At 40.1% G+C, this 26,387-nt stretch overlaps 4 protein-coding genes and 1 long non-coding RNA gene across 6 annotated transcripts; 3 read left to right on the forward strand and 2 right to left on the reverse strand.

Annotated features, from left to right (window-relative positions):
* On the forward strand, positions 1-15,689 carry LOC126621741 (uncharacterized). The gene is made up of 2 exons (XR_007623182.1): positions 1-222; positions 15,480-15,689. It is a non-coding gene; the product is annotated as an uncharacterized LOC126621741 (long non-coding RNA).
* Positions 191-25,561, reverse strand: LOC126621737 (protein NAP1-like). Of its 2 annotated transcripts, none has more exons than XM_050290316.1 (24): positions 25,388-25,561; positions 23,867-24,301; positions 23,691-23,765; positions 23,178-23,258; positions 22,459-22,539; positions 22,246-22,325; positions 21,600-21,684; positions 21,295-21,420; positions 21,098-21,205; positions 20,851-20,895; positions 20,628-20,770; positions 20,206-20,338; positions 19,948-20,058; positions 19,763-19,841; positions 19,399-19,592; positions 18,822-18,967; positions 18,228-18,309; positions 18,021-18,131; positions 17,685-17,810; positions 17,388-17,527; positions 17,182-17,278; positions 16,107-17,098; positions 15,717-15,849; positions 191-208 (listed from the first exon to the last, which is right to left on the reverse strand). In XM_050290316.1, exons 1-24 carry the CDS (start codon positions 25,391-25,393, stop codon positions 200-202), a joined length of 3,618 nt encoding a protein of 1,205 aa, XP_050146273.1. In that variant the 5' UTR covers positions 25,394-25,561; the 3' UTR covers positions 191-199. The 2 variants fall into 2 exon arrangements, with proteins under 2 accessions (XP_050146273.1, XP_050146272.1); XM_050290315.1 differs by lacking the exon at positions 191-208 and adding an exon at positions 14,802-15,486 and having other exon boundaries at positions 15,637-15,849.
* On the forward strand, positions 1,280-9,879 carry LOC126621738 (probable arabinosyltransferase ARAD1). Its single transcript, XM_050290318.1, has 3 exons — positions 1,280-2,282; positions 2,548-2,913; positions 9,328-9,879. The coding sequence occupies exons 1-3, from the start codon at positions 1,356-1,358 to the stop codon at positions 9,514-9,516; spliced, it is 1,482 nt and encodes a 493-aa protein (XP_050146275.1). The 5' UTR covers positions 1,280-1,355; the 3' UTR covers positions 9,517-9,879.
* LOC126621739 (14 kDa zinc-binding protein) lies at positions 9,911-12,128 on the reverse strand. Its single transcript, XM_050290319.1, has 6 exons — positions 11,981-12,128; positions 11,780-11,872; positions 11,192-11,278; positions 10,631-10,778; positions 10,322-10,439; positions 9,911-10,228 (listed from the first exon to the last, which is right to left on the reverse strand). Exons 1-6 carry the CDS (start codon positions 12,016-12,018, stop codon positions 10,161-10,163), a joined length of 552 nt encoding a protein of 183 aa, XP_050146276.1. The 5' UTR covers positions 12,019-12,128; the 3' UTR covers positions 9,911-10,160.
* On the forward strand, positions 12,257-14,478 carry LOC126621740 (sulfiredoxin, chloroplastic/mitochondrial). Its single transcript, XM_050290320.1, has 5 exons — positions 12,257-12,374; positions 12,645-12,814; positions 13,886-13,919; positions 14,088-14,181; positions 14,274-14,478. The coding sequence occupies exons 1-5, from the start codon at positions 12,302-12,304 to the stop codon at positions 14,287-14,289; spliced, it is 387 nt and encodes a 128-aa protein (XP_050146277.1). The 5' UTR covers positions 12,257-12,301; the 3' UTR covers positions 14,290-14,478.
* Positions 25,562-26,387: the final 826 nt, after the last annotated feature.

The following is a 26,387-nucleotide window of genomic DNA, read 5'->3' on the forward strand; positions in this document are numbered from 1 at the left end:
TATCGCACTCCAGGAGAAGAATGTGAGAGCGATGCAGCAGGTGAATGGCGGGGTGAAGCACTTAGTAATGCAAGCGGCATTGATGGAGAGTTTTCGTAATACTGGCTGTCTATCGAACGAAGAATGGCGTATGGAACATGGGGTTCCAGAAAGCGTCTTGGAAGATAAGGAGAGATCTCACAAAGTTGGTCTAGGAAGATTAGCTGTGCTACAAGATGAGATGTGTGAAGAAGAGTTGAAATCATTAGCAGCTTGCACGGGTGAATTAGGAGAATCATAGAGAATGTACATGACTCGAGTCATAAGCAAGTAAGTGAAATTTTGTCATGACAATCTTTACGTGCATTCAAATCACGAACAAGTGAGAAGAGAAAAATGAACTTACCGGTTAGTTTCACTCCATGAATCCAGTATAATGCCTGCAGAGAATTTGACCAAGAGCTGCATTGTCGATTTTATGCTTGCCTCAGCCGACGAACGACTTTGCATTTCAGAGTCCCCTGTATCACAAACAAGCACATATGGGAGGACAAACTAGTACGGCAACAGATTGTAATGCCAATGAAACAGTCTTTTCTTTCTAACATGCCAAACAAATTATTAATACTTTTACTTTCAATAGAAAGGGTTTTGTATCTAAAAAATTTGGTGTCTGCAACAAATTATTAATACTTTCACTACGTTTGTTGCAGACATGATTTCGTATCAAGTAAATTTGGTGTCTGCAACATCTTTTGTAACATCTGCACTATTTCTCATAGAAAGTTTGACAAACTATGTGCAACCTGAATTGACGAAAAAAAAATGAAACCCAAATACTCATTTTCTAAACTCTAAAACATTGAAATCAAACGATTTTTTTTTTCACAAATTGATTTATACTTTAGTTGAAGTATTCAAAACTTCAAAATCACCATCTATCGATATAATAATAATAATAATAATAATAAAATAAAAAACTTGTTTTTCTTTATAAGAGTTATTAGGATTTTAGCCAGAATAAATGTAGAATAAAGAGTGATGATAGGTTTAATTATAGGGGTGGGTTTATTGATAAATTTAAGTTTTATTATTAATTTTATATTGTATTTGATGGTAATTATACAATATGATAAAAAAAGATAATTAACATTTAAATTTTAAATTAAGTGTGGAAAGAAGTTACGTGGATTCAAATAAAATTTTTCAAATAAATATTCCCACATGTTATTAATTACGTCACTATTTTAAGGATGCAATTCTGATAACAATTAACAAATTCTAAGTACTCTATTTTCACAGAGAAACCAACCTGTCCCCCAGTACACAACCTGGCGCACGTTAGCAGAGCTCACCGAGCCCCCAAAACAACGGGTATGATGAGTAGTGAACTCCAATCCAGCAAAGCCAACAAACCCTCCGCCCCTTCTTCCACCTCCCTCGATGTCCTCCACCGCAAAACCCTAACCCAGTTCCTCTCAATGGCGCGAAAATCCTCGCTCCTCAAGCAATCCCTCGCCACCATCGTCGGTGTCCTCGTCTTATACGCCTTCCTCAACACCTTCCTCACTCCCGCCGCCACTTCCAAGCTCGAGAACGCCTTCCCCTCCTTCTCCTCCGTCGCGTCCAATTCGATCTCCTCCGACGTGTTTGCTACCCTGGAAAATCAGCTTAATTTACCCGGAAAGCCCGTTAAAGTGTACCTCTACGATCTCCCTAAGCGGTTCACTTACGGAGTTATCGAGCATCATTCGCTGGCTCGCGGTGGCCGGCCCGACGACGACGTTTCGAAGCTCAAGTACCCGGGTCACCAGCACATGGGTGAGTGGTACCTGTTCCAGGACCTGCTCAAACCCGAATCGGAACGGGTCGGTTCGCCCGTTGAGAGGGCATTGGATCCCGAAGAGGCAGACTTGTTCTACGTGCCGTTCTTCTCGTCATTGAGCCTGATTGTTAACCCGGCGCGACCGGCTTCCGGGTCGGAGAAGCCGTTGTACAGCGACGAGGAGAATCAGGTGGCCTTGATTGAGTGGCTGGAATCGCAGGAGTACTGGAAGAGGAACAATGGCCGAGACCATGTGATCATGGCTTCGGACCCCAATGCTCTGTACAAAGTGATTAACAAAGTCAAAAATTGTGTACTGCTTGTTTGCGATTTTGGGCGGTTGAAGGAGGACCAAGGATCGCTTGTGAAGGACGTGATCGTGCCTTACTCTCACCGCATCAACACTTACACGGGCGACATCAGCGTCGAGAATAGGAACGCCCTATTGTTCTTCATGGGAAACCGCTTTCGAAAAGACGTACATTTTCAATTTCATACTAAATTTCTTAACTTGATAATTTTTGTTGGTTATTATGATAAACTATCTTGTTGGTATGTTTGAAATGCTGCATTTTTATTAAGCATTGTGTGATTGCTGCTTGCCATCTGTGTCTGTGAATTACGGATTTGAATATGAAATTATGAATCAAGAAACTTTATGGGGGTAAATGTTTGCTATTAGGATCAGTTATCTGCCTGCCTGAGCTAATGTATGATTTGGGGCTTTTTTCGTGTTTGTGCAGGGCGGAAAGATACGTGATTTACTTTTCCAATTACTTGAAAATGAAGAGGATGTTATAGTAAAGCATGGAACCCAATCCAGAGAGAGTCGACGGGCTGCTACACATGGGATGCATACGTCGAAGTTCTGTTTGAATCCGGCTGGTGATACTCCATCAGCCTGTCGACTTTTTGATTCTATAGTTAGTTTGTGTGTGCCTGTGATAATCAGTGATAGCATTGAGCTTCCATTCGAAGATGTTATAGACTACAGAAAGATAGCAATATTTGTAGAATCCAATGCAGCTTTAAAGCCAGGATTCTTAGTCTCAATGCTGAGAGGAATCCCCACTGAGAGAATTCTGGAGTACCAGACAGAGCTAAACGAGGTTAGTCCAAAATCTTTGTATTTTGGGATTTGATTTGCCTTCTCTTTCCGTTTTTTATTATTCTGTTATAATTCTTGTTCTCTTTTTTTTTGAACTTTTATATTCTGTTTCAGCATTGTAAGGAAGCTAAGGTATATAAACACATGAGCATACGTAGGGAAACTAATGCAAACTGATACAGGATTTGTATCTCATCTGTTAGACCATATATACGAGTGTGTCTGAGATGTAAACCTGTACTTAAGTCCTCACTTTTTGAACTGGAATGGTTGCATCAATTTCTGTCTTTTGTTCACTTCGAAAAACAGAAGGGGGCAAAAAATAGTTGAGTTGTCGTGCCTAGTGTCACGGGCCATGTGTTAAAAACAAAGAAAATGCCCAAGACATCATATATCTAAGCCCATGAAGCCATGTCTTCATGGAAGCTTCTGGAACGTCCCGGAGAAATCAAGAACGTGGCGGAGCATTCAAGATAATCTTAGGGCATTCCGGAACATTCCACACAAGTGTACATATTTAAGCCTCACCTAGAATAATCTAGATTAGGCAAGTTGTATCTAGAGCTATGCTAGATATTTTTGGATGTAAGTAGGGGATTCTAGAACCCTCCATTGAGGAGGTGACTTAGGCCTATAAATAGGAGGTAAGGCCATTTGGCCAAACCATCCAAGAATTGTAAGCAATTGTAAAGTTCTCTTAACTTTCAATACAAAGCTTCCTTTCTCCCATCTTCTAAGTGATCTTAGCATTCTCCAAGCAATCTTAGCTTTCTTTGTGATTCGATCCGGGGAAGCGAGGCTTCGAAGGCTTACTTAGCTTGTTCATCGAGGTATTCAAGTCTAAGTGCCGCACGGGCGGAAGGCTTAAAGAGTCATCCTGTGACAGCTGGTATCAGAGCCAAGCTCGTGAATCACTTGAAGGAAAGTAGGATATGGCAAGTGGAGAGATGGTGTCCGGAGTCTCCGATCTAAGGGAGCGTACTGCCGAGGTCCAAGACGTTGCCAAGAGCAAGCCAAAGTTAAAGGACTTGCAAGCATCGATGGAGACCATGGAAGAGCGACTCGAGAAGGTGGAACGAACCATACTCGAGTTCGATACTCGACTTGATGAGGACGTTGTCGACAAGGAGGAAATCCAAACCATGGTGGACAATGGTAAGGATGAATTGCGTGGCTTGGTGGAAGGGCTACGAGATGAGCTCCTTGGCGCTCTCAACACCATGGCAGACAAGATGCGGAGGGAAGTCCAGGTTCACCTTGACAACATAGAGGCAAGGTTTGTGGCGCTTCAAGAAGAGATAAAGGACACAAGGGAACTTAAGGGAGATGTGGCGTTTTGTAAAGAAGCAGTTGTGAAGCAATTCGTGCAAGGGCCGAGGGAAATCAAGGCGTTGGACTCCAAGGTAATCGACTCCTTTAAACCCAAATCCTATAATGGGAAGAGGGAAGCAAAGGAGCTCGACACATTCATGTGGAACGTGGAGCGATACTTCAAGTACCTGAAGCTTGAAGATGACGAGTCCAAAATCTCAACGGCAACCATGTTCTTAGCTGACAATGCCCTTATGTGGTGGCGTCGTCGGAGCATGGAGATTGAGCAAGGTACGTTCTCTCTCACCACTTGGGATGAATTTAAGAAAGATCTTATGTTGCACTTCTATCCCCAAAATGCCAAGTACGAAGCCAAGGAGAAACTAAGGTGGCTCAAGCAAACGGGGAGCGTCAAAGACTATGTCAACGCCTTCGTGAGCTTGTTATTCGAGGTGCCCAACATGTTAGAGGAAGACAAGCTCATGTACTTCATGAGTGGACTGCAAAATTGGGCAAAACTCGAACTACAAAGGAGACACGTGCAAACATTGTCTGATGCCATTGCCGTTGCCGAATCCTTGATTGAGTTTAAATCAAGCCACCAAGGTGATTCCAAGTCCACGGGGAAGAGGGGTAACCATGAGAGAAGTGGGGGAGAACATAAGCCGAAGGACAAGGCCGAGACAAGCAAACCGAAGGAGAAGAAAGCCGATAAGCATGACAAAGGCAAGGGTAAGTCTTGGCAACCCACTTGTTACCTATGCGACGGCCCTCACATGATGCGAGATTGCCCACAAAAGAAGGCCCTTAAGGCCATGGCCTTCAAGGAAGACAAGGCCGAGGAGAGTAACGATGCAACGATGGGATGCATCCGTCTACTGAATGCCATCCAGACAACCCTCCCACAACCTAAGGCTCAAGTTGGAGGAGGATCATTGTTCGTCGACGTCAAGACTGGTGACAAGACGACGCGTGTGTTGGTGGACACGGGAGCAACACACAACTTCATGACGTCGGAGGAAGCCACAAGGCTTGGCCTCCGAGTCACAAAGGAGCCTGGTAGCGTGAAGACGGTAAATTCCGCCGCCACCCCCATTGTTGGAGTTGCGCGTAATGTGCACGTAGACATTGGCACATGGAAGGGAACGATCGACTTCACCGTAGTCAAGATGGACGACTATGGCGTAGTCATTGGGTTAGAGTTCATGGACAAGGTACGAGCCTTTCCCATTCCCTTCTACAATATTTTCTGTATCCTGGCCGACGGAAGACAACCTTGCCTGGTGCCATTGGAAAGGCAAGCCAAGAAGTGTACCCAGCACTTGTCGGCAATTCAATTTGCCAAGTCTTGGAAGAAAGGCGAGGCCACATTTCTTGCAACCCTAATGTTGAATGAAGGGGAGGAGAAGTACGAGCCTTTGCCAAAACAAGTGGAAGACGTCCTTATGGAGTTTGCGGACGTGATGCCTAAGGAACTGCCAAAGAAGTTGCCACCAAGGAGAGAGGTCGACCATGCGATTGAGTTGGAGCCTGGTGCTAAGCCTCCCTCCAAATCACCTTATAGGATGTCGCCACCCGAGTTGGAGGAATTGAGGAAGCAACTCAACGAGCTACTTGATGCTGGCTACATCCAACCCTCCAAGTCCCCATATGGTGCACCCGTCTTGTTCCAACGCAAGAAAGAAGGTAGCCTAAGGTTGTGCATCGACTATAGAGCATTGAACAAGATTACCATCAAGAACAAGTACCCACTTCCGTTGATCACCGACTTATTCGATCAACTTGGTGAAGCAAGGTACTTCACAAAGTTAGATCTTCGATCGGGATACTACCAAGTGAGGATAGCCCCTGGAGACGAATCGAAGACGGCGATGGTGACCAGATATGGAGCGTTCGAGTATAAAGTCATGCCATTTGGTCTGACCAATGCCCCTGCAACATTCTGTACATTGATGAACAAGGTATTCCATCCTTATCTTGACAAGTTTGTCGTGGTTTACATTGATGATATCGTTGTCTATAGCAAGACATTGGAAGAGCACGTCAAGCACTTGCGCATAGTGTTCAAGACCCTTCGGGAGCATGAACTCTATGTCAAGAAGGAGAAATGCTCCTTTGCCACAAAAGAAGTAGAATTTCTTGGCCACAAGATAAAAGAGGGGAAACTTATGATGGAAAAGGGCAAGATCAAGGCCATTCAAGAGTGGGAACCGCCGACCAAGGTACCAACACTACGATCCTTTCTGGGGCTAGCCAACTACTATCGGAGATTCATAAAAGGGTATTCAGCTATAGCGGCACCCTTAACAGACCTTCTTAAGAAAAACAAGGCATGGGAATGGACGGACCGGTGTCAAGAGGCCTTTGAGAGGTTGAAGAAGGCCCTAATGGAGGAGCCTGTACTAAGGTTGCCCGACCTTAGTAAGCCATTCGAGTTGCACACTGATGCTTCCGACTTTGCCATAGGAGGAGTGTTGATGCAAGAGGGACATCCGATAGCCTATGAAAGTCGCAAGCTAAACAATGCCGAGAAGAGGTACACGACCCATGAAAAGGAGATGACCGCCATCGTCCATTGCCTTAGAGTTTGGAGGCATTACTTGCTTGGTACCCCATTCGTCATCAAGACGGACAACGTTGCCACTAGCTACTTTCAAACCCAACAAAAGCTCACACCTAAGCAAGCAAGGTGGCAAGAGTTCTTAGCGGAGTTTGATTACAAGCTAGAGTACAAGCAAGGAAAGGAGAACGTGGTGGCCGATGCTCTAAGTAGACGAGTAGAGTTAATGGCTACGGTACTCAAGCCGCAAAGCCATCTCTTGGGCCGTGTCCGAGAAGGTTTGTCACATGACGTCCAAGCCAAGAACATTGTGGAGTTTGTCAAGGATGGGAAGACAAGAAGGTTTTGGCTTGAGGACAGCTTGCTATACACCAAGGGCAAGCGGATCTACGTCCCAAAGTGGGGAAGCTTAAGGAAAGAAATCCTTAAGGAGTGCCATGACTCAATGTGGGCAGGACATCCTGGCACTCACCGCACGTTGGCTTTGGTGAGCGATGCTTATTATTGGCCACAAATGCGGGATGATGTAGATTCATACGTGAAGACTTGTCTTGTGTGCCAACAAGACAAAGTGGAACAAAGGCAACCGGGAGGACTGTTGGAACCACTTCCCACCCCATCAAGACCATGGGAGTGTTTGACCATGGATTTCATCACACATTTGCCCAAGTCTGATGGATGTGGATCTATCTTCGTCGTGGTTGATAGATTCACCAAGTATGCCACTTTCATACCCGCACCCGTGGAGTGCACAGCCGAAGTAGCTGCACGCTTGTTTCTAAAGCACGTGGTGAAGTATTGGGGTGTTCCAAGGAGCATAGTCAGCGATCGAGATGCTCGCTTCACGGGTAGATTTTGGAAGGAGCTCTTCAAGCTACTTGGCTCAAAGTTAGACTTCTCCACAGCTTTTCATCCCCAAACTGATGGACAAACGAAGCGGGTTAACGCATTGTTGGAGACTTATTTGCGGCACTATGTTAGTGCCAATCAACGAGATTGGGCTAAGTTACTTGATGTTGCCCAATTCTCTTATAACTTGCAACGTTCGGAGTCGACGGGGAAAAGTCCGTTCGAGTTGGCTATAGGGCAACAACCCTTGACCCCGAACACGGTCGTGACTGGCTACACGGGGAATAGTCCAGCCGCTTTCAAAACCGCTAAGGAGTGGCAATTAGCCCACGAACTTGCTCGAGCTCATTTGGAGAAGGCTTCAAAGAAGATGAAGAAATGGGCGGATCGTAAGCGAAGGAATGTGGAGTTCCAAACTGGCGACCAAGTCTTTGTGAAGCTCAATGCGTCTCAGCACAAGAGTACTCGTGGCTTGCACAAGAGCTTGTTGCGGAAGTATGAGGGACCATTCCCTATCATCAAGAAGGTTGGCAAAGCCGCTTATGTTGTGGAACTCCCACCCCGCCTCAAGTTTCACCCGGTGTTCCATGTGAGCAACTTGAAGCCTTATCATGCAGACAATGAGGAGCCAAGCCGAGGTGAGTCTCATCGAGCACCCCCTTTGATGACGGAGGCATTTGACAAAGAAGTGGAGAGCATTGAAGCCAAGCGTGTCGTGGTGCGACCAAGACAACCAAAGCATGTGGAGTACTTTGTCAAATGGAAGGGGCTACCATACTCCGAAGCAACATGGGAGAAGGAGACGTCCTTATGGCAATATAAGGACTTGATTCAGACATTCGAGAGGCAAGAGTCGACGAGGACGTTGACGGCTTAAGTGGGGGAGGATGTCACGGGCCATGTGTTAAAAACAAAGAAAATGCCCAAGACATCATATATCTAAGCCCATGAAGCCATGTCTTCATGGAAGCTTCTGGAACGTCCCGGAGAAATCAAGAACGTGGCGGAGCATTCAAGATAATCTTAGGGCATTCCGGAACATTCCACACAAGTGTACATATTTAAGCCTCACCTAGAATAATCTAGATTAGGCAAGTTGTATCTAGAGCTATGCTAGATATTTTTGGATGTAAGTAGGGGATTCTAGAACCCTCCATTGAGGAGGTGACTTAGGCCTATAAATAGGAGGTAAGGCCATTTGGCCAAACCATCCAAGAATTGTAAGCAATTGTAAAGTTCTCTTAACTTTCAATACAAAGCTTCCTTTCTCCCATCTTCTAAGTGATCTTAGCATTCTCCAAGCAATCTTAGCTTTCTTTGTGATTCGATCCGGGGAAGCGAGGCTTCGAAGGCTTACTTAGCTTGTTCATCGAGGTATTCAAGTCTAAGTGCCGCACGGGCGGAAGGCTTAAAGAGTCATCCCGTGACACTAGGAAGGTCTTCTACACGGTAAAATCATGACATCTTACATACTCTGAATCCTCTCTGTGGCCACGCTGAAATTCTCGGTTACTTTGTGGAAAGTTGGTGTTGATGCATAAGAGTTTTACAATTGAAGTTTTTATGCATGTTATGTGACCGCAATTTGGTGTATGAAAATGGTACAAAATTACTGTCATCTATTAAGTAATTACAGTGCACAGGTAATGCCAGTGGAAATTACCATTCCGTACTAATCTGAATTTCGTGATTTAGGTGAAGCATTATTTTCAATATGGAGAACCAAATGGAACAGTGAATGAAATCTGGCGCCAGATCGCACAGAAGCTCCCCTTTATCAAATTGACAATCAACCGCGAAAGGCGACTTGTCAAGAGGGATTCAAATGTGCTAGACTGCTCTTGTCTCTGCTCAAACCAGACCGGGATTATAACTAGCCTATGATGCCACTTTCATCGATGAGAGAGAACTCTCTCTGTCAGTCATATGGATCTTCATATATAGATCAGAAAGCCTTGGATCGACCATTAGCCATTAATGATTCGCTTATGCATCTTCGGAAGAGTGATGAGCAGTCGCTACTTTGTTCTAAGCTGCAGCTTTATGCGGGTTATAGCAAGGCTGAATGACACACGCGGTTCTTTCTTTCACAGATGGGGGTTTTCGATACCGGAACCTTGTACAATTTGTTGTACTTGCAGATACTGTTGTGGTCATGAAGAAACAGCGGCTGGAAATTAAATTAAATTACTTGTAACTTGTAATTCATTTGTACATTGGTAGATAATAAAAATCATGTTTGTTTCATCTTTTGTCTTGCCTTGCATTCGTAAACACGTCGCGATCTCAGCCATTTGTGGCAACATTCATATACTAAAACAAAAGAGAACCATGTTTCCAGTTCAGTCACATTATCAAGACATAAACAAACAATACACAAACTGAGATTGGTAAAAGGCCTCCGGTTATTATCTCTTCTGGTCGTTTCATCGAAGTGTTCTAACATCCTGCGTAAGGAACTCCCCACAACACATTCATCATATCACATGAAGATTAAAATTTGTGGGTGTGCCATCAGCTTCAGATCTTCAACCAGGCGGCCATTTCAGCTGTCTTCCGCCAAGGACGTGCAAGTGGAGATGATAAACGGATTGACCTGGAGGGCGCGAGACCATGAATGATTGAACGACAAACTACGCATTGCACAACCATGAAAGGAAGGCACAGAGATATGGGGATGGAAACTTACATGCTTCTGCACCATTGTTGATAACCACACGAAATCCGTCAAGAATACCTTCTCTCTCAGCCACAATTTTCGCAGCATGGAGAAGTTGGCCTAGTATTTCCGTGTGCCTTAGTTCAGCCTGCAATGACAGAATGTGCAAATCAAACGAAAGCGTTTCCACTCTGCAGACTATGAACCATTTAAAAGTGCTACGCATAACACATGCTTTGAAAAGTATAGGGTCTTAACAGGAAAAAAGTAACTGGTAAAAACAAAGATTGATGATGGAAGAAAAGGCATGTACGATGGCTAAAAAGGGCCATAGATTACCTTTCCCAGGCTGGTTAATCCATCCCTGAACTTTGGGATGACTAAAACGTGAACAGGAGCCTGTGGATTGATATCACGAAATGCCAGGACCAGATCATCCTCATATACAATGCTTGATGGGATTTCCTTAGCTATGATCTTGTCAAATCTGCAAACAAGGCGGAAAACTTTGATAAGAAATCATTGTTTTAACCGTACTAAATTTCCATTCAGCTTTTACCCATTTCAAATTTTCAGTGCAAACTGCGAAGTAAATAATGTTTCAAAAAAAAAAAATAATGTTGCAAATTCGACAGTAATGATTGTGATAAGTTTTTTTTCCATGAAATTTTGAAAAAAAATAAGAGATAAAATCAATGAAGATGAAAAATAAGAATATTGCCACTTTCTCAGTTGGGAGAAAATTTCCTCAGTAGTTCCTGCCAACTTAGCACCGACTTCCCATGTTTTGACGGGTTAAAACTCAACAAGTTTAATTGGAAGTTCCAGACTCAAACGGTATGCTATGAACTTGAATGTGAGATCAAACCAGTTTAACTATGTGAAGGAATCGGATCATACATTGTTGGAGCTCCAGTGTCAGCATTCACTGCAGCTACCTTTGCAGCAGCCTCCTCATTGTTTGTAGCGCTAACACGGCACAGGGATCTAACAAACATACGGGACAGATAGTTATATACTTATATTCAAGTCACCAAAGGACAAGACACCAGACATTGAAGTTGGTTTCAAGTGACATATACATAACACCTTCAAATGAACAGCATATTAATATAGTAAGATTATAGAACTTCTTCAACAACCGATCATCGCGTAGGTCATTTGCAGCTAAACAAGAACACAACTGACAATTAGATTTGGCACCGGGTAAGCATTTTGAATCAGATAAAAGTATGAGACTTTCGACCAACAAACATCTTGAAGAAAGGCCAAAAGTTTACCAACGTCAAACAACACCCCAACAGTAACTTACTCTACAAAAAGGCTTGTGCTTGTGGCACCTCCTCAAACAAATCCAAAGGGCCATCTTTCACTCATCCTTACTTTTTCAATTAAAAATTAACAGATACCCAGGTGAAGATTACGGTGAAAGCTGAGAATACCGCAATGAAATTTGAGAAATTTTCGATTGAGAGAGAGAGAGAGAACCTGCGAGAGTGGAGAGGAAGAAGGGAAGTTGTGAAATTGGGGTTGGAGGCTTTCACTGTCACAAAAGCTCTCACAGTTGTTGCTGCACAATTCCTGTTCCAAAATTTCAAAACCAAAAAATTCTAAAAAATATACATCCAAAACCAACATAGTGATCGAAAATTACAGATATAAACAAGAACAGCAATAAATTAAAAACACCTAAACAGAGAGAAGGAGGTGACTGCAGCAGTAGCCATTGGAATTTTCACTGCCTTTCGAGACTCAGGTTTTTAAGCTCACTCTGCAATGCAATACCCACAAAAGGAATTTCCCAAGTAAATAATTAATTAAAATTTAACATATAGGAAATTGGGCTGCATCTGGACCGTCCAAAAAGACCAATAAAAGTCTCATCCAACGGCTCTGATGGAGTCAAGGGACTATTCTTTCACAACCCCTTTTCATTTTTTGTGGAAGATATAAATACACAGAAAAAAGATAGTGGCTTTATTTGCAAAAGGGCGCAGATATTACAGAAAAATGGCTCACTTTGTTCTGCAAGTCCCAAACAGCTTGAGAAGCTTCACTGTTTCTGCTTCTCTTTCATCCAATGGTACCAAAATTAAACCCTCTATTAGTTTTATTAGAGTATAGTTCTTATTGCTAATTGGCTAGTTAATTTGAGTCTTTCCCTTGTAAAAATGTAAACTTTGATGGGAATTAGGGGCTTGTAGTAACTTAGCTGTTTACATGCATTCACTCTTACACTCGAGGTTCTGAGTTCGATTCTCCCCTTCCCCACTATTGTTTTGATCAAAAGAAAATACTTTGATGAATTGTTTTGAACTGATACTTTGATGAAGATTAACATTTAATTTTTCAGGGTCTACTCCTTTGAGTTCTCGGGGGAGCAGTGGAGGTGGTGGTGGGCCAGTGATACTGGAGCTTCCTCTGGATAAGATAAGGCGGCCATTGATGAGAACCAGAAGTAACGATCCAAACAAGGTTCAAGAGCTCATGGATAGCATCCAAGAAATTGGCCTTCAAGTACCTGTAAGAACTGCTAAATGCCCCAAACTTTTAAATTTACTATGTTGGGTTTTGTACTTTCTGTTTGGTTTCCTAGAAAGTGAAGAGAAAATAATTTGCTTTGCCTATGATTTATTTTGAAGTTTTCACTTTTGAGTACCATCCTTACCCTGCCTTTCTCAAATTTTAAATATCAGGCTGTGTTCTATTAATTGTGTTATGCAATGCAATGCTTGTCCTTAGACATAGAAAATGGACTTGTTGAGATGATATCAGTATTATTATGTGCAAATATGATTATTATAACTTTCCGCTCGATCAAGTATGAATTTATAGTTAAAAACGAATGAAAATGAGGATTACATGGGGCGAGTGAGCAATTGTGCAGTACGCCTTACACTGATTAACGAATGAAAATGAGGATAACATGGGGCGTGAGTGAGCAATTGTGTAGTGCGCCTCACGCTGATTAATGGAAGTTTTCAGTTCATTGAAAGAGTACATCTTTGTGACTAATTTGTTCTTATTGTCGACTTTGAAGCTGTTGTTGGAACCAAACCATACTAAAACATTAGGGAGTATGAAGGTAGTTGTCTTAACTTGAAAGATTCTGGTCAAGGTTGGTGGAATATTGTTGCTGTGATTTATCAGTCTTAGATTGCCTTTCTTCCTTTTCCAATTTCTCTTAGGAACTACACTTATTTCTGCTATTTTGTTTGACAAAAAACTCAGGGATTACAGTATTTCGTAGGAGAAAACCAATTAGAACATATAATTTGGACACTAATATTCCAGGTTTTTTTGTTGGAAATATATAGGCGTTCTCAAGTAGGCTTTCTATAAAGAATACTATACATGAATTTGTAATGATAAGTTAACATGCGGATGCGGTATAAGGCCATAGGTAGCTTAAGCTTTTGTATGTCGTCATGACATCTCGCTAGATGACTTTGAGCATTAAAGATTCGGCTTAATAGCTGCGAATAACTTTTGGATATGTGTTGATGTGTAAATGTGTATACGTTTTTTGAGTGCAAGTATCTGCGTTCAATTCCTGGATCATATGCTTTCGTCTGACTTGACGTGCTAATGCAGATTGATGTGCTTGAGGTCGATGGAGCTTATTATGGTACGTGCTTATCACTATTCTAAGCTATGAAGGGTTATTATTCTCTCTATTTCTTCCTTACAGATCATTGGACTCCGTTCAGGATGCAATTTGTTTGTACCAGAATATTATAGCCGCACGCACATGTTTTTCAGGATCATAGCTGACGATTTGATCATGTTTTGGTAGGTTTCTCTGGTTGTCATCGCTACGAGGCTCACCAGCGCCTTGGGCTCCCCACAATACGTTGCAAAATTAGACGTGGAACAAAAGAAACTCTCAGGTAATGTTGTTGCCTAGTCTTCTTAGTGCTTAATTGTTTAGGTTTAGGTGTTCTTTCTATTAATTCACATATAATTTTTCTTCATCTTGCAGGCATCACCTCCGCTGACTCTCTGTGGGTAGTCTGTCGGAGTGAATTTGCAGCGTTTACCAAGTTAATCAGCTATGGCATCGATTATCTTGCGCCTCCACTTGTTTATACAAAATCTTGTCAATAACATGTAATGTTTACAAGGTTGACTCTCTGTGGAAGCTGCTGCTATCCATAGTATCAATGCAAATCTTTGTTGCTTGGTTTTGTTTTTCTTCAACTAAACAGAAATTGAAATCATAGTAAATAACGACGAATGTTTACTCCGGTCGCCCGGACTTGGGGATGTCCACTCCGTGTGCTCGCCGTAATCGTGTCTTCGCTTTTTGTTTCAGATGGAGTAGTGTACAGGGTTTTGGAGGAGAGCTGAGTTCCAAGGAGATGAAAGAGATGTTTCCAACATTTATTGGTTTTTTCTAGTCTAGTAGAATAAGAAAAGTGAATTTTACACACCTTTTTTTCACCCCGTATTCTCGTTTCTTTGTGCGAAAATCATTTCCCTTGAATAAAGAAGCCCCAACGCCGAGTACTGACTTACATAGAATTAAATTTGATTTCTGTCTTAATATTTTTGGGAATTTTTATACAGAAACAAAATATATAAAGATATACAATTTGTCAAAATTTGTATGAACTAGCCCCTCTTTCTCTCTAATAACCGGGCGTTGACAGAATTCCAGGGTAGATAAATTACCTTCCCTTTTACCCCTTGACTCGTTTTCACTTACTTTTTTTCACTTGTAGGATATTGGACCGGATCTTGAGACAGCGAACCTCGGTAGCGGGCTGGGGCCGGTACTCCCTGAAGTTGAGCCTTCCACAAACTTGATTTTACTACGGCTTGAGCCGTAATCTAAAGGACCGGAACGACGAACATTCCGCAGCCTGCTTTCTGTGCTCCGAAAGCTTCCGCTGTCAGCATCATACTCCTGGCCATGGGATGATGATCCTTTGAAATAACTTGAATCATACTGAGTGGAGTCGCCGTGAGGATGTCGCACTCCAGGAGAGGAATGTGAGAGCGAGGCAGCAGGTGAATGGCGGGGTGAACCACTAAGTAATGCAAGTGGCGTCGATGGAGAGTTTTCGTAATACTGGCTGTATATCGAGCGAAGAATGGCGTATGGAACATGGGATTCCAGAGAGCTTCTTGGAAGATAAGGAGAGATCTCACAAATTTGGTCTAGGAAGATTAGCTGTGCTACAAGATGAGATCTGTGAAGGTTGAAATAGCAGCTTGCGCTGGTTAAGTGGGAGAATCATAGACAATGTACATGACTCATGAGCAAGCAAGTGAAATCTTGTCATGACAATCTTTACGTGCATTCAAATCACAAACAAGTGAGAAGAGAAAAATGAACTTACCGGTTAGTTTCATTCCATGAATCCAGTATAATGCCTGCAGAGAATTTGACGAAGAGCTGCATTGTGGATTTTATGCTTACCTCAGCTGATGAACGACTTTGCATTTCAGTGTCCCCTGTTTCGACAGCATGTCCATTTGAGAGAGATTGTCTTTGTTGATGCTCACGCTCCAGTCTAACAAACTCACTTCCTGCAATTACAGCAGTAATGCACCTGCCAACAAAATTTGTCCATGATAGGCATTAATACATTTTGCAAAAAGATCGATTATTTCTTAAATTAATGATCACAGAAGAACCAAGAAACTACATAAACAGATATTTTCCAATTGAACTTTACTAGTGGATTAGGTATGGGTTTGGATAATTTTCCTTTACAAACTTCAAGGACATAAGAATCCCATCTTGTATTCAGAAGTATCTAGCGTAAAATATAATTCTACTTATTGGTAAAAGTAAATGCAAGAGCACCTTGCCAAGCAGTGGATATTGTTGTTGAATCCCCCTGTGTCCACGTTGAAGGCAGTCGTATTCCAAATATTAGAAGTCATGAAGGTGGCGAATAAATAAGGCAAGAAGCTCCATGAACCATCGTTTGCACATCCAACCTCTTCTAAGATAAATCTCACCCACTGAGAATCATGATCGTAGACTACACCAAAGTTGTTTGCCACACCCCTCAATCTCCTGATTTCTATCTTTTCAGGTATTTCTTCAGGTATATGCTTAGCTATCCCGGTCAACAACGAATGTATCAAGGGTGCACCTTCTAAGAGCACAGCTCCAGAAGCTTCAGCTAGAAGTCTGTCAAAAGCCAAGGCCAGCCCAGCTTGAACGCAAAACCCAATCACGGTGTCTATATCGAGTATCTGCTTTATTGATGCGTCTCTTTCCATTCGGTCACCAGAATGCAGGCTGCCAGCAACTGCCTCTAGCACTTCACGGTTCGATCTCAATGATGTGTCAATACAATTCAAAAGGGCAGCAGTGTGTTCTTTCAGCATTCTGTCTAACCTGTCAACTCCATAGCCACCAAAAATCCGAACAAAGGCCTTCAATTCTTTGATATCAGTGACTGAATCAGCAAAATATCCACCAACAGGCCTCGTGCTCTTGAAGCATTTGTGAATTGGAGCAAAAAGGATTCCAGCGCCAGATATATCCTTGATTATATTTTCAATGTACCAGTTGCAAACAACCTCAGTGGCTGATCCTGTGTGTTGCTCTGCTGGCTTCTCAAACAAATGCAAAGAAGAAACTGGTCCTGAGAAGGCCTCTGAGAGCAGAACTTCTCGAATACCTTGAGTTAGGTCCATGCTAATATGCTGCTCTGCCAGATGGATTATGCTTATGTGTCTCCGAATAAGTGACTCAAGAACAGAAGGCCGTTGGAGATCAGTATCAGTTTTCAGTGCCGAAAGCAATCTCCTCCTAAGGTTCCCAAGGATGCATTCTCTCATGTACTGTGAAAAGAATAATTGGTACACTTCAGTGGAATGCAAGAATCGCGTAATCTTGTGATTGAAGAAAAAAGAGTATGCCTTACCTCCCTTAAGACAAAAACATGGTTTAGCACACATATCGGCTCCATATTGTTCAAAACCGAGCATAAATTGGTCAGTCTCTGCACTGCAGCTTCTAACCTGCCATTACCAAGAGAAAGAAAACGCACTGTTAGCTGTGTCGAAATATTGGTGACTCTGAAAACGGGAAAAACATTTATGCATGAAACTATGATGATTACGGACTTACATTTTGATAGAAGCATTATTTTCAGGATGACTCTCCTGACCAGGAAAAGGGAAACCAGATGCTCCCTTCGGAGATTTAGCTGAAAGATTTGATACTCTGGATGCATAATTCATATAATACGCTGCCTGCTCTGGAAGAAGCTGAAAATTTTCACAAAATTAGTTTTGTAAAACATAACTGATTCAACTGTTTCTTATTTCCTGGTATTTCAACATTAGTTTGTCGTACCCAGTGCACAAGGCTCCCGCTTTACGCAGGGTCTGGTATTTCAACATTAGATCAGATAAAATTGATTACCTGGATCTCAAGGGCACCGAATCCTCCTTCAGAATCAAGTATGTTGATTAATCCCTCGAGTCCTCCCATTATTGATTCAATAAGAGATTCAACATAAAGGACAGCATCCCTGCCAATTTTAGTTACCTGCTTGCAGTAAAGAGATCATTTTTAGTCACATGCATCCATGTACATGCTGAAGCAACTTAAGCTATACTATCGTAACATCATAACATGCTTGATTTTGTCTCAACAAATGAAGACTCAGTAATGAATTTTTTATGATAGAATGTTGTGACCGTAGATATTTCTAGAAAATTTTAAGGGGAGGTGGAGGAAATTGAATTTATGAATCACCTCTTCTGGAACAATGGGGGAAGCACATTCTGGGAAACTACTTGCAATGCCAAGCCATGCACAGCAATGCTGTGGGCGGCCTTCTGGGCCAAACATAGTGTTCCTGAAGACCTATTCAACAATTTTAATTGCATCAAGTAATTCTCTACGCTAAAGAGTAAAGAGGAGCTTGGCAAACCAATTACGGGTCAAGAGAGCAAGACTTACTGCTGTAAGGTGCTGATGGTAAAAATACAACTTCTTAGGACTCGCGTGCTTTGATAATTGAGATTCGAGTTCGTCAACACATCTGATTTGAGAAAATACAAACATGTTATTATTCTCACCTTGACACATTCAAATGCACGTGCACCCATGTGTTAATCTATCAACAAATGTTAGAAGTTGAAAGCAATTATTTACTTCAGGAACTGCTTGACAGATATTTCCAGTGTCAACTATCAACTGAGAAACTTTTAAATCTTATTTAACTTCTTGAGCAATAGCAAATTCACATTTCAGGTAAAACACTGTGCTACCCTGGCTCCTATATGTAACATAATAAAAGTTAAAAACATCTTCACGCGTTTTCTTTAACTATCCAAGAAGACTCATATGTCATAAGACTAACACTCAAGAACAAACGGGAATCACTTAGAAATAGTTACTAGTAATCACCAATAAGGTTTTAATGATCATTTTCTCCAACTGTTCCATACATTAGTAACTCGTAAGAATGTTTAGCTGCGTCGATGTAATTAACTAATTGCAGTGATGGACTACAAATTCACATAATGGCCAAAACCAAGTCAGAAGGAGCACCTGGACCAATTGTATGCAGCATTTCCTTCCGATAATAAGCCTTCTTTCCCAGTAGAAACTGTAGCTTTCTCCAAATGTCTTATGTTTATAGATGATCGGGAAGATGTGACTATCATCAATATTGATAACCAATCCTTTCGGAATTCCTGCTTAGGAATCACAAGATTAGCGCTCATTCAAAATGTATAAGAAAATAAAAAACCTTAATAATTTAAGAACTAAGATACTAGAGTGAAGAGGACAATATTCAAAACGATAATTTAAATAGAGCGATACCATGAGGGATGAGTTAGAATATGCTAAGAAATAAAAGTAAAAACGACTAAAAGTGAATAGACTTTTATAGTCCTCACAGTCCTTTAATTCATACCAACCAACAAGTAGTCTACACCTATTTCAGCACTTAGATGTGTATTAAAGTGATGAAATAATAAATGGGAAACTTTATCTCCAAGTGAGGTGCCAAATAAGCATAAGCAAGGATATATCATAATCTACAAGAAATATCTATTCGGCATGCAAAAACCAGGAGAGATTAATTCTAAAGATAATTGAGCATAGTATGCAGACTTCTTACAGTTAGATCACATGTAATGGCAGATACATTTTCACCCTGTGGTTTTGGTATGTTTTCAAGGTGCTGAACAATCTGCTGAAAAAGACCTTTCAAGCTTGAATCTAAGTCAAGAGCCACCATCCCAGGGGTATTCAACAAAGACCGGATTCTAACAGCACAAGAAGAAAGGTATGATAATGCATAACCTCGAATTGCTGCACAAGAAGAAATACCTTAATACAGTAATAAAAGTATATATAGAAATTATCATATTTCCTCCATTGAGAATAAATTATTAAATATACACATGAAGAATTCTTAATATATAAATTATCACATTTACTCTATTCAGAAAAATGGCATGGCAGACAAAGTTCAAACTAACCTGAAATGTACTTGCGTACTAAACAGCATAGATGGTCCATTCCATCTAATAAGAACCCAATAGTTGGATCACTGGGGTCCTGCAAACGGAATTGCAATTGTTAAAGTCAAGCACATCATTATCAGGTTAAAATATAAAAGACTGATCATGATGGATCTCAATAGATACGGGAAAATATGGCTTACTATGTCAACAGGTACCATTCGAGTGGTTTTTGATTTTGATGACACAATCCCAATATGTTGGAAATACCAGATGACCTCACATTGAGCAAAAGCCAAGGCAGAGAATACCATCTGTAGAATACATCAAATCATCATAATATTATCAACAAGTACTAGAGTGTATCACTGTGCAAAATTTTTAGCTTAAATTTTAAAAAGATGCAGTTTAGCATACCGTTTCAAAAAGCACATTAATAGAATCCTGCAATGAAAACGTACTTGTATGTTTGGAGCCAACAAGCTAGGCTGATCAGTGAAGAAAAGCGCCATTCTTCCAATCTCTTGCTTTAGCAATATTCTCCTCTCATGATGAATGGCATCACACGAGAGTAATGCTTGCTCATGCACTTCACTGCATGAAGTAACCATTTTAATATATTCAATGTACATGGTACCACAAACATCGTCAATCATAAAGAAAGTTCCTTTGATGGGAACTAAGAGCTACTTACGCATATTTGAAACATGAATATGGATATCACAACATGGGATCCATCCAAATGAGAATTTGTATAGGACAATTACAAGAGTGCTTTCATAGTTACAACAGGTTATTATGATGCATGGATATAAGAAACCATACGGATACACAAACATTATATAGGAAACCATTGATTGATATATGGTCCATCCAAATGTACCTTATCATTTTCTCAACTTGCTTAGCTACACTATACTCCAGATCTGCTTCTTTTTGCTTCGTACGACCAGACTTTGCCATCTTCTTTGATTCTAAAATCAGTGGCAGGACATATAGCTGATAATCCTCATGCAAAAGTATATACTGCATGTTCAAGTTACAACAATTAACTACTGAAAATGGTGAAAGTATTTCAATGATAGAAAACTGACAGCAAAAATCACCTCATCCCTGAACAAAGTAAGAACCAGATTTTCTTTCAATACGACCTGAAATCCACAAAAGTGAAACAAAAATAAGGAATAAGACACGTTATGCATGATAATATAACAACAAGCACATACTGTCTAAAGAAAATTCCTAAAACAAATGCCCAAATATGCATATCTTCTCTTCCACTTAAGATATGTTCAATTCTATTGAATATAAAATTGGCAAGTAAAATTAGAAATGAAACAGTGTAAGGTTTACCAGAGCAATGTCAATGCTAGTAACTCGAAGAAGCTCATCAGGACAAACAAGATACCCAAATAATACCCATTCACGATAAGAGGTGACATTTGCTAGATCCTGAGCTCTCTGGAAATGGAACATAACATTAACCATATAATGCAGTTTGCAATACCAATACTTGAAGAAAACATTCAGATTGTCAATGTATGTCTTACCATTGGGTGAGCAGAATTTGTTAGTATGTCTGGATATCGAGGATGATATGGACTTAAAAAACCTTCATTTCTGAGCTTTCTTGTATCTGTTGACAGAAAAATAATAGGTCCCACAGCCTCTAGCACCTGGAAAAGAAAAGTGAAATTTAATGGTAATAAAATCATCTGTGCTAGACTTATTAATTACACCTTTTTGTTATAAATTATGATGTTTGGGGAGGGGGGAAATGTGGGACCTCCTCTTTCTTCCCCGGCCACAAAAACATAATTATCAAAACCAGTGATAAATTAAAGCAGAAACTAACCTCTCCAATACGTGGGCTCACAAAATTTAGGTCTTCTTTTAATCCTTTCAGCAGTGGATCATAACTGTCTATAAACTGAACCAACCTATTATCATCAGAAAAAAACATGAGGCCTGAAGTTTTAAGCATAAACAATAAGAATAGAGATTTCCCATTAAGACAAATATCATATTGGGGATAGAGCTGCAATCAAGCTGAGTCAACAATGAGCTCAATAGAGCCCAAGCTTGCCACGAGCCTTCATGTTGAGCCTCAGATCAACTGACTCATGAACAGGTGGCAAATCACTCGGTTCATTTACAAGCCTACTTGGGGGGCAAATAAAATATGTGCTACAGCTACAAGTGAAGCACAAGTTCTAAGAATAAAAAAGAAAGAGTTTTGTTCTCTGGTTATGTAATGATACATGGTATACCAGATCTACCTATTCATGCCTAAATATAACAATGTAATACCCTGAAGTTCCATATACTCAGTTATGCAGAAGACCCCATAACCACTAACCACGGGTTCATGGAGTCATTTCAAGAATTCCTTTTAAACATTTTCTGATACTCTAGCAGAGGTATAGAATAATCATTAAACAAAATGAATGATAACGATATGCAACAAAAACAATTAACTTGTAACTAAAAATAGTTCCTACCGATGATAAAAATCACAATCTCGGTCTCTTGACATGGAATGCAAAAGGTTATACATTTGTAGCATCATTTTCCTTGGCATCTGTTATAAGCATAGTGTTAGCAAAACAGCAAATATATGTATGTATACACGTATTTATAACCATACGCATGTCCAGTTAAGATAAACCAATTAAGACTCAAAAAAAAAGGAAGAAGAATGGAAATTAGCTAACCTTCTCTGAGAAAAGGTTCACGCGGACAAAGGAACAAAAGAAATCCATAAATGCATGTAGTATAAGTGAGTTCTGATGGGGCTGCAAAATACTGCGCAAAGTTATTAGAGATGCCATGTAAAATCCTTTTCATCCAAGGAATAATGCAAGCATTGAGTTTATTTTGTCAAACTCCCTTGAAAATGTGAGATGTGACCTTAATTTACTTGTTCACTTGTTAATAAACTCAAATGCATATAGTGGGAAGCTTTTTGTCAATTCATATCGTTGCTTCATGTCATCAAATCAGTTAAATGAAACATTGCGTTTGTTAGCCAAAAAGGTGTAAGATAGACATTGAGGAGCAGAACTTAAATATTTCTGACTACAAACCTATATTTACATACGGCTACTTCTAACAAGCACTATGCATCTGTTTCCACAAGAACCGTGACACTTACTAATTAGACTACCTTGCTGTACACTACACACTCCCATTTGCTTACATAACAAGAAAAGAGGTTTGTTCAACTTTTTCAATCTTCAACGTGTATCAGTGAGGGTATGGACAGAGATATCAGAAAACCATAACTATTTAGCATCAATCCTATCCTTCTGGAGATCAATTTGTTTGGCACGGTGTATAGAGTTAAAACTTGAAAGGGAAAACAATGTCAATATCATTGTTCCACCCACAGCCTATAATTCATAGAGGTAAAATAAGTGATGATGAGACTCACCAACAAGGTAATAACTGTGCTGCTCAGATCCAATATGAGTCGTAGAGCTTGCTCTCGGAATGCCATCAAATCAACAAGCAGCTGATTCATGCAAAAGAAAAGCTATTATTTTATTGCATCTAACATGTGGTCGTAGTAAATCTATAATAGGAAGCGAGCCAGCGATTTGCAGACCATCTCTCAAATCAAAAGCACCACCACCCAACAAGAATAAATGATTTCAACTGTTTGTGCAATAGCTCCTGCACTAACCATTCATGAAACTGTTGTTGATAAACTTGCAACAAATTAAGAATTAGGTTTTAGCCTTTCAGGCATCAATAATTGTTGATACCTAACTCCTTTATAAAAAAAATAGATGAAACAAGTACAATTAGAGACTGGCGATACCTACCATCAACTTAGTCTATCACCAAAAACATAAGCACTGGAAACTAATAGTTCTGCAAAAGCTTTTTATAGAATATGGAGGTAATGGAGGAATTGAAGCAAATAAAAATACTAAATTCATACCTGGATCCATGGTTCCAAGCTTTGTAAATGAAGTTCTGCATTGTCTTGCAAGGCATCCCAAGAAACCTTATCAACCTGCATCAATATTTTTCTATATTAACAATATTCGATTAGCGAAGTAACACTAACTAACAAAAGAATATCTAATAATTAAATGAAAACAAATCCACTCTTACGCGTTCAAGCTGTAGTTTGCTATAATGTTCAGGGAACTTCTTTGAGAGTAACAAGCAAATTCTTGGATGGTTGGGGAACACACCGGCTTTCCAAAATGTTTCTGAAAATACATGGCCAACTGGATCCGGGTAATCCAAAATTTGGTTCAGCCTATACATTTTAGCCATAAGACCTTCCGCCACTTCAGTTACTTGAACTACCCACTGCATGTTCACACCTTTGTGGGACCCGCCTGAACTATGGACCTGTCCATCAGGACCTGAATTCCTGGAGCTCCTCGAATTCATTGGAGAAGTTGTCTCTGGACCCAAATATTCACTCCATCTTGATGGACCCTCCCATTCTTGGGATCGCACAGAAGTTGGGGACAGTGATGAATCTTGGCTAGAGAAACGTTGCCTTGATTTTGCCATTGGTGAGTAATCAGAAAAAAACTGCATTTTAAGTTTTGGTTTAAAGTCAAAATATTATAAAGAATAAGAAAGGATTTAAACTTGATATCTATGTTAAATTAGTCAGGAAAAACTACAAATAATTAGTTCATAGAACACATTTAAGATAACCAAATTTAATTTGTTTGATATGTATTTGAAATGAGTATATGAAATCATTTCAAGTTCGCTTTTTTCCTTCTAATTGTAATCTCGAAATATAGGGATAGAAAGAGTAACCAAATAATTTAACTAAGCAATGTTAACTAAATCCCTAACTTTGGAATCAATCTCTCCAAAGGGACCGTGAAACTACTATTTGTTTCTTAGAATTTCTCCTGCTCTACATATCCTTTCATGAATTGACAAAAATAAACAAGCAAATGTCAAATAAAGTAACAAAATTTGAAAAAGAAACTTAACATTCATTTTCATTCATTTTCTTCGTACGTTCTGGGCAACGAAATGAGGGGCAGAATCTTCCCTTCATTTCAAACAATACGGCTTTTCAGCTCCTTGGTACTCAAGCATTAAAGTTTTGTTCACCACAAAGCTTTATTGCTTGTTCTTGCAGAATGGTTCCATTCCATATTTCATTTTGCAACGAATAAAAGCCCCGATTGAAGGATTAACAGGCTTTAACAATATAAGAAAACCTCTAGTACTAGACAATTTCCTTTTCGATACACCAGCAGCCAAAACCCTCCAAATAGTTGAGTTTAAACTAGCAAATTAGTAAAGCGACAACAATTTCCCGAAATGTAGAACATTTCACAGTTTGGACTGAACCAAATTACTAACATTTGAACCAAAAAGGAAAAATATTTAGCCATTGTAACCGAACAGACACTACATCAGGAAAAATATTTAGCCATTGTAACCAAACAGACACTGTATCAAGCACATGAATCACAAAACTGCAAATGAAAAATTCCCCATTTGGAAAATGAGAGGAGATCGCACACTCAACTCAAGGGCATTGTCAATGCACTTGTAGTTTGCAGACTGTGTTCCCCTTTTTTCTTTCCAGCATTTTCTCGGCAGCCAAACAGAGCAAATACAGAGAGAGAGAGAGAGAGAGTAGCATACTAGCATACAAGTTAAAGCTGCGAACTTTAAAGGCGGAGCAGGTGGAGGAAGGCGAAGATCATCGGGAGCTCAGATCTGACAGTCTCTCTGCTGTGAATTGCGATTTGAGAAGCATCTCTCCTCCACTACGAGACTGAATGCCCTTTAGAGAGAGAGGAGTGGTTGGTCTAGTGGGAGAGGGAGAGCTGGGAATTTGGTTTAATGTATTTATTTATAAATTAAAAATTAAAAATTAAAAATTAAAAATTAAAAAAATGATTAATTTTTTAATTAGCAAGTAATTATTTATTTAAGACAGGCGTGGTCGGTTTCTTTTCTTTTCTCTTCTCCTTTTTTTGTTGTCAAAAATAGAATTTCTTTAGCTAGAATAATAAAAAGGAAATCAAGACTTATACAATCTCATTTATGCGTTCTTCCTATGGATTGAACGAAAAATGTCATATCAGCATGCACCGCTCGGTTTTTCTCCCTATGAGAAAACACGAACTCCACAGATTCCTTACAACTCGAAGGTACCAAATATCATACAAAAGACAAATTATTGTGGGTATAATAGTAGGGGTAAAAGAAAATTTGGGGTTATTGTTTTTCAATTCTCTTTTTACATTTTTTTTTTAATTTGTTCACGGCAATGACATTTTTTAAGTTGTGACAATTTATGTATAAGGTTTGAAACTTAAGTGATTAAGGATGTTTTTCTCTTGCAATACTTCTCACATATCTTTAATTTCCCAATGTCTCTCTTACAATTAAAAAATCATGTCTTTTCTTTCTTTGGATTAAATATTAGTTAACTCAAGCTCCATTTTTTTTTAACTAATAGAATAGTTATATTAAATTCAAGGTGCAACATGACATTTTAGAGATGTACAATGGCATCACAAATTTTGGAATGCGTGGTTATGTTGATATACGTTCGTAATCAACACTACGCTATGTTGATTTGAATTGTCTTCGATAATCTTATTCTAAAGATACATCTCCCTATTCAAATACATGA

This window comes from Malus sylvestris, chromosome 5 (genome assembly GCF_916048215.2).
Source record: "Malus sylvestris chromosome 5, drMalSylv7.2, whole genome shotgun sequence".
Taxonomy (NCBI): Eukaryota; Viridiplantae; Streptophyta; class Magnoliopsida; order Rosales; family Rosaceae; genus Malus; species Malus sylvestris.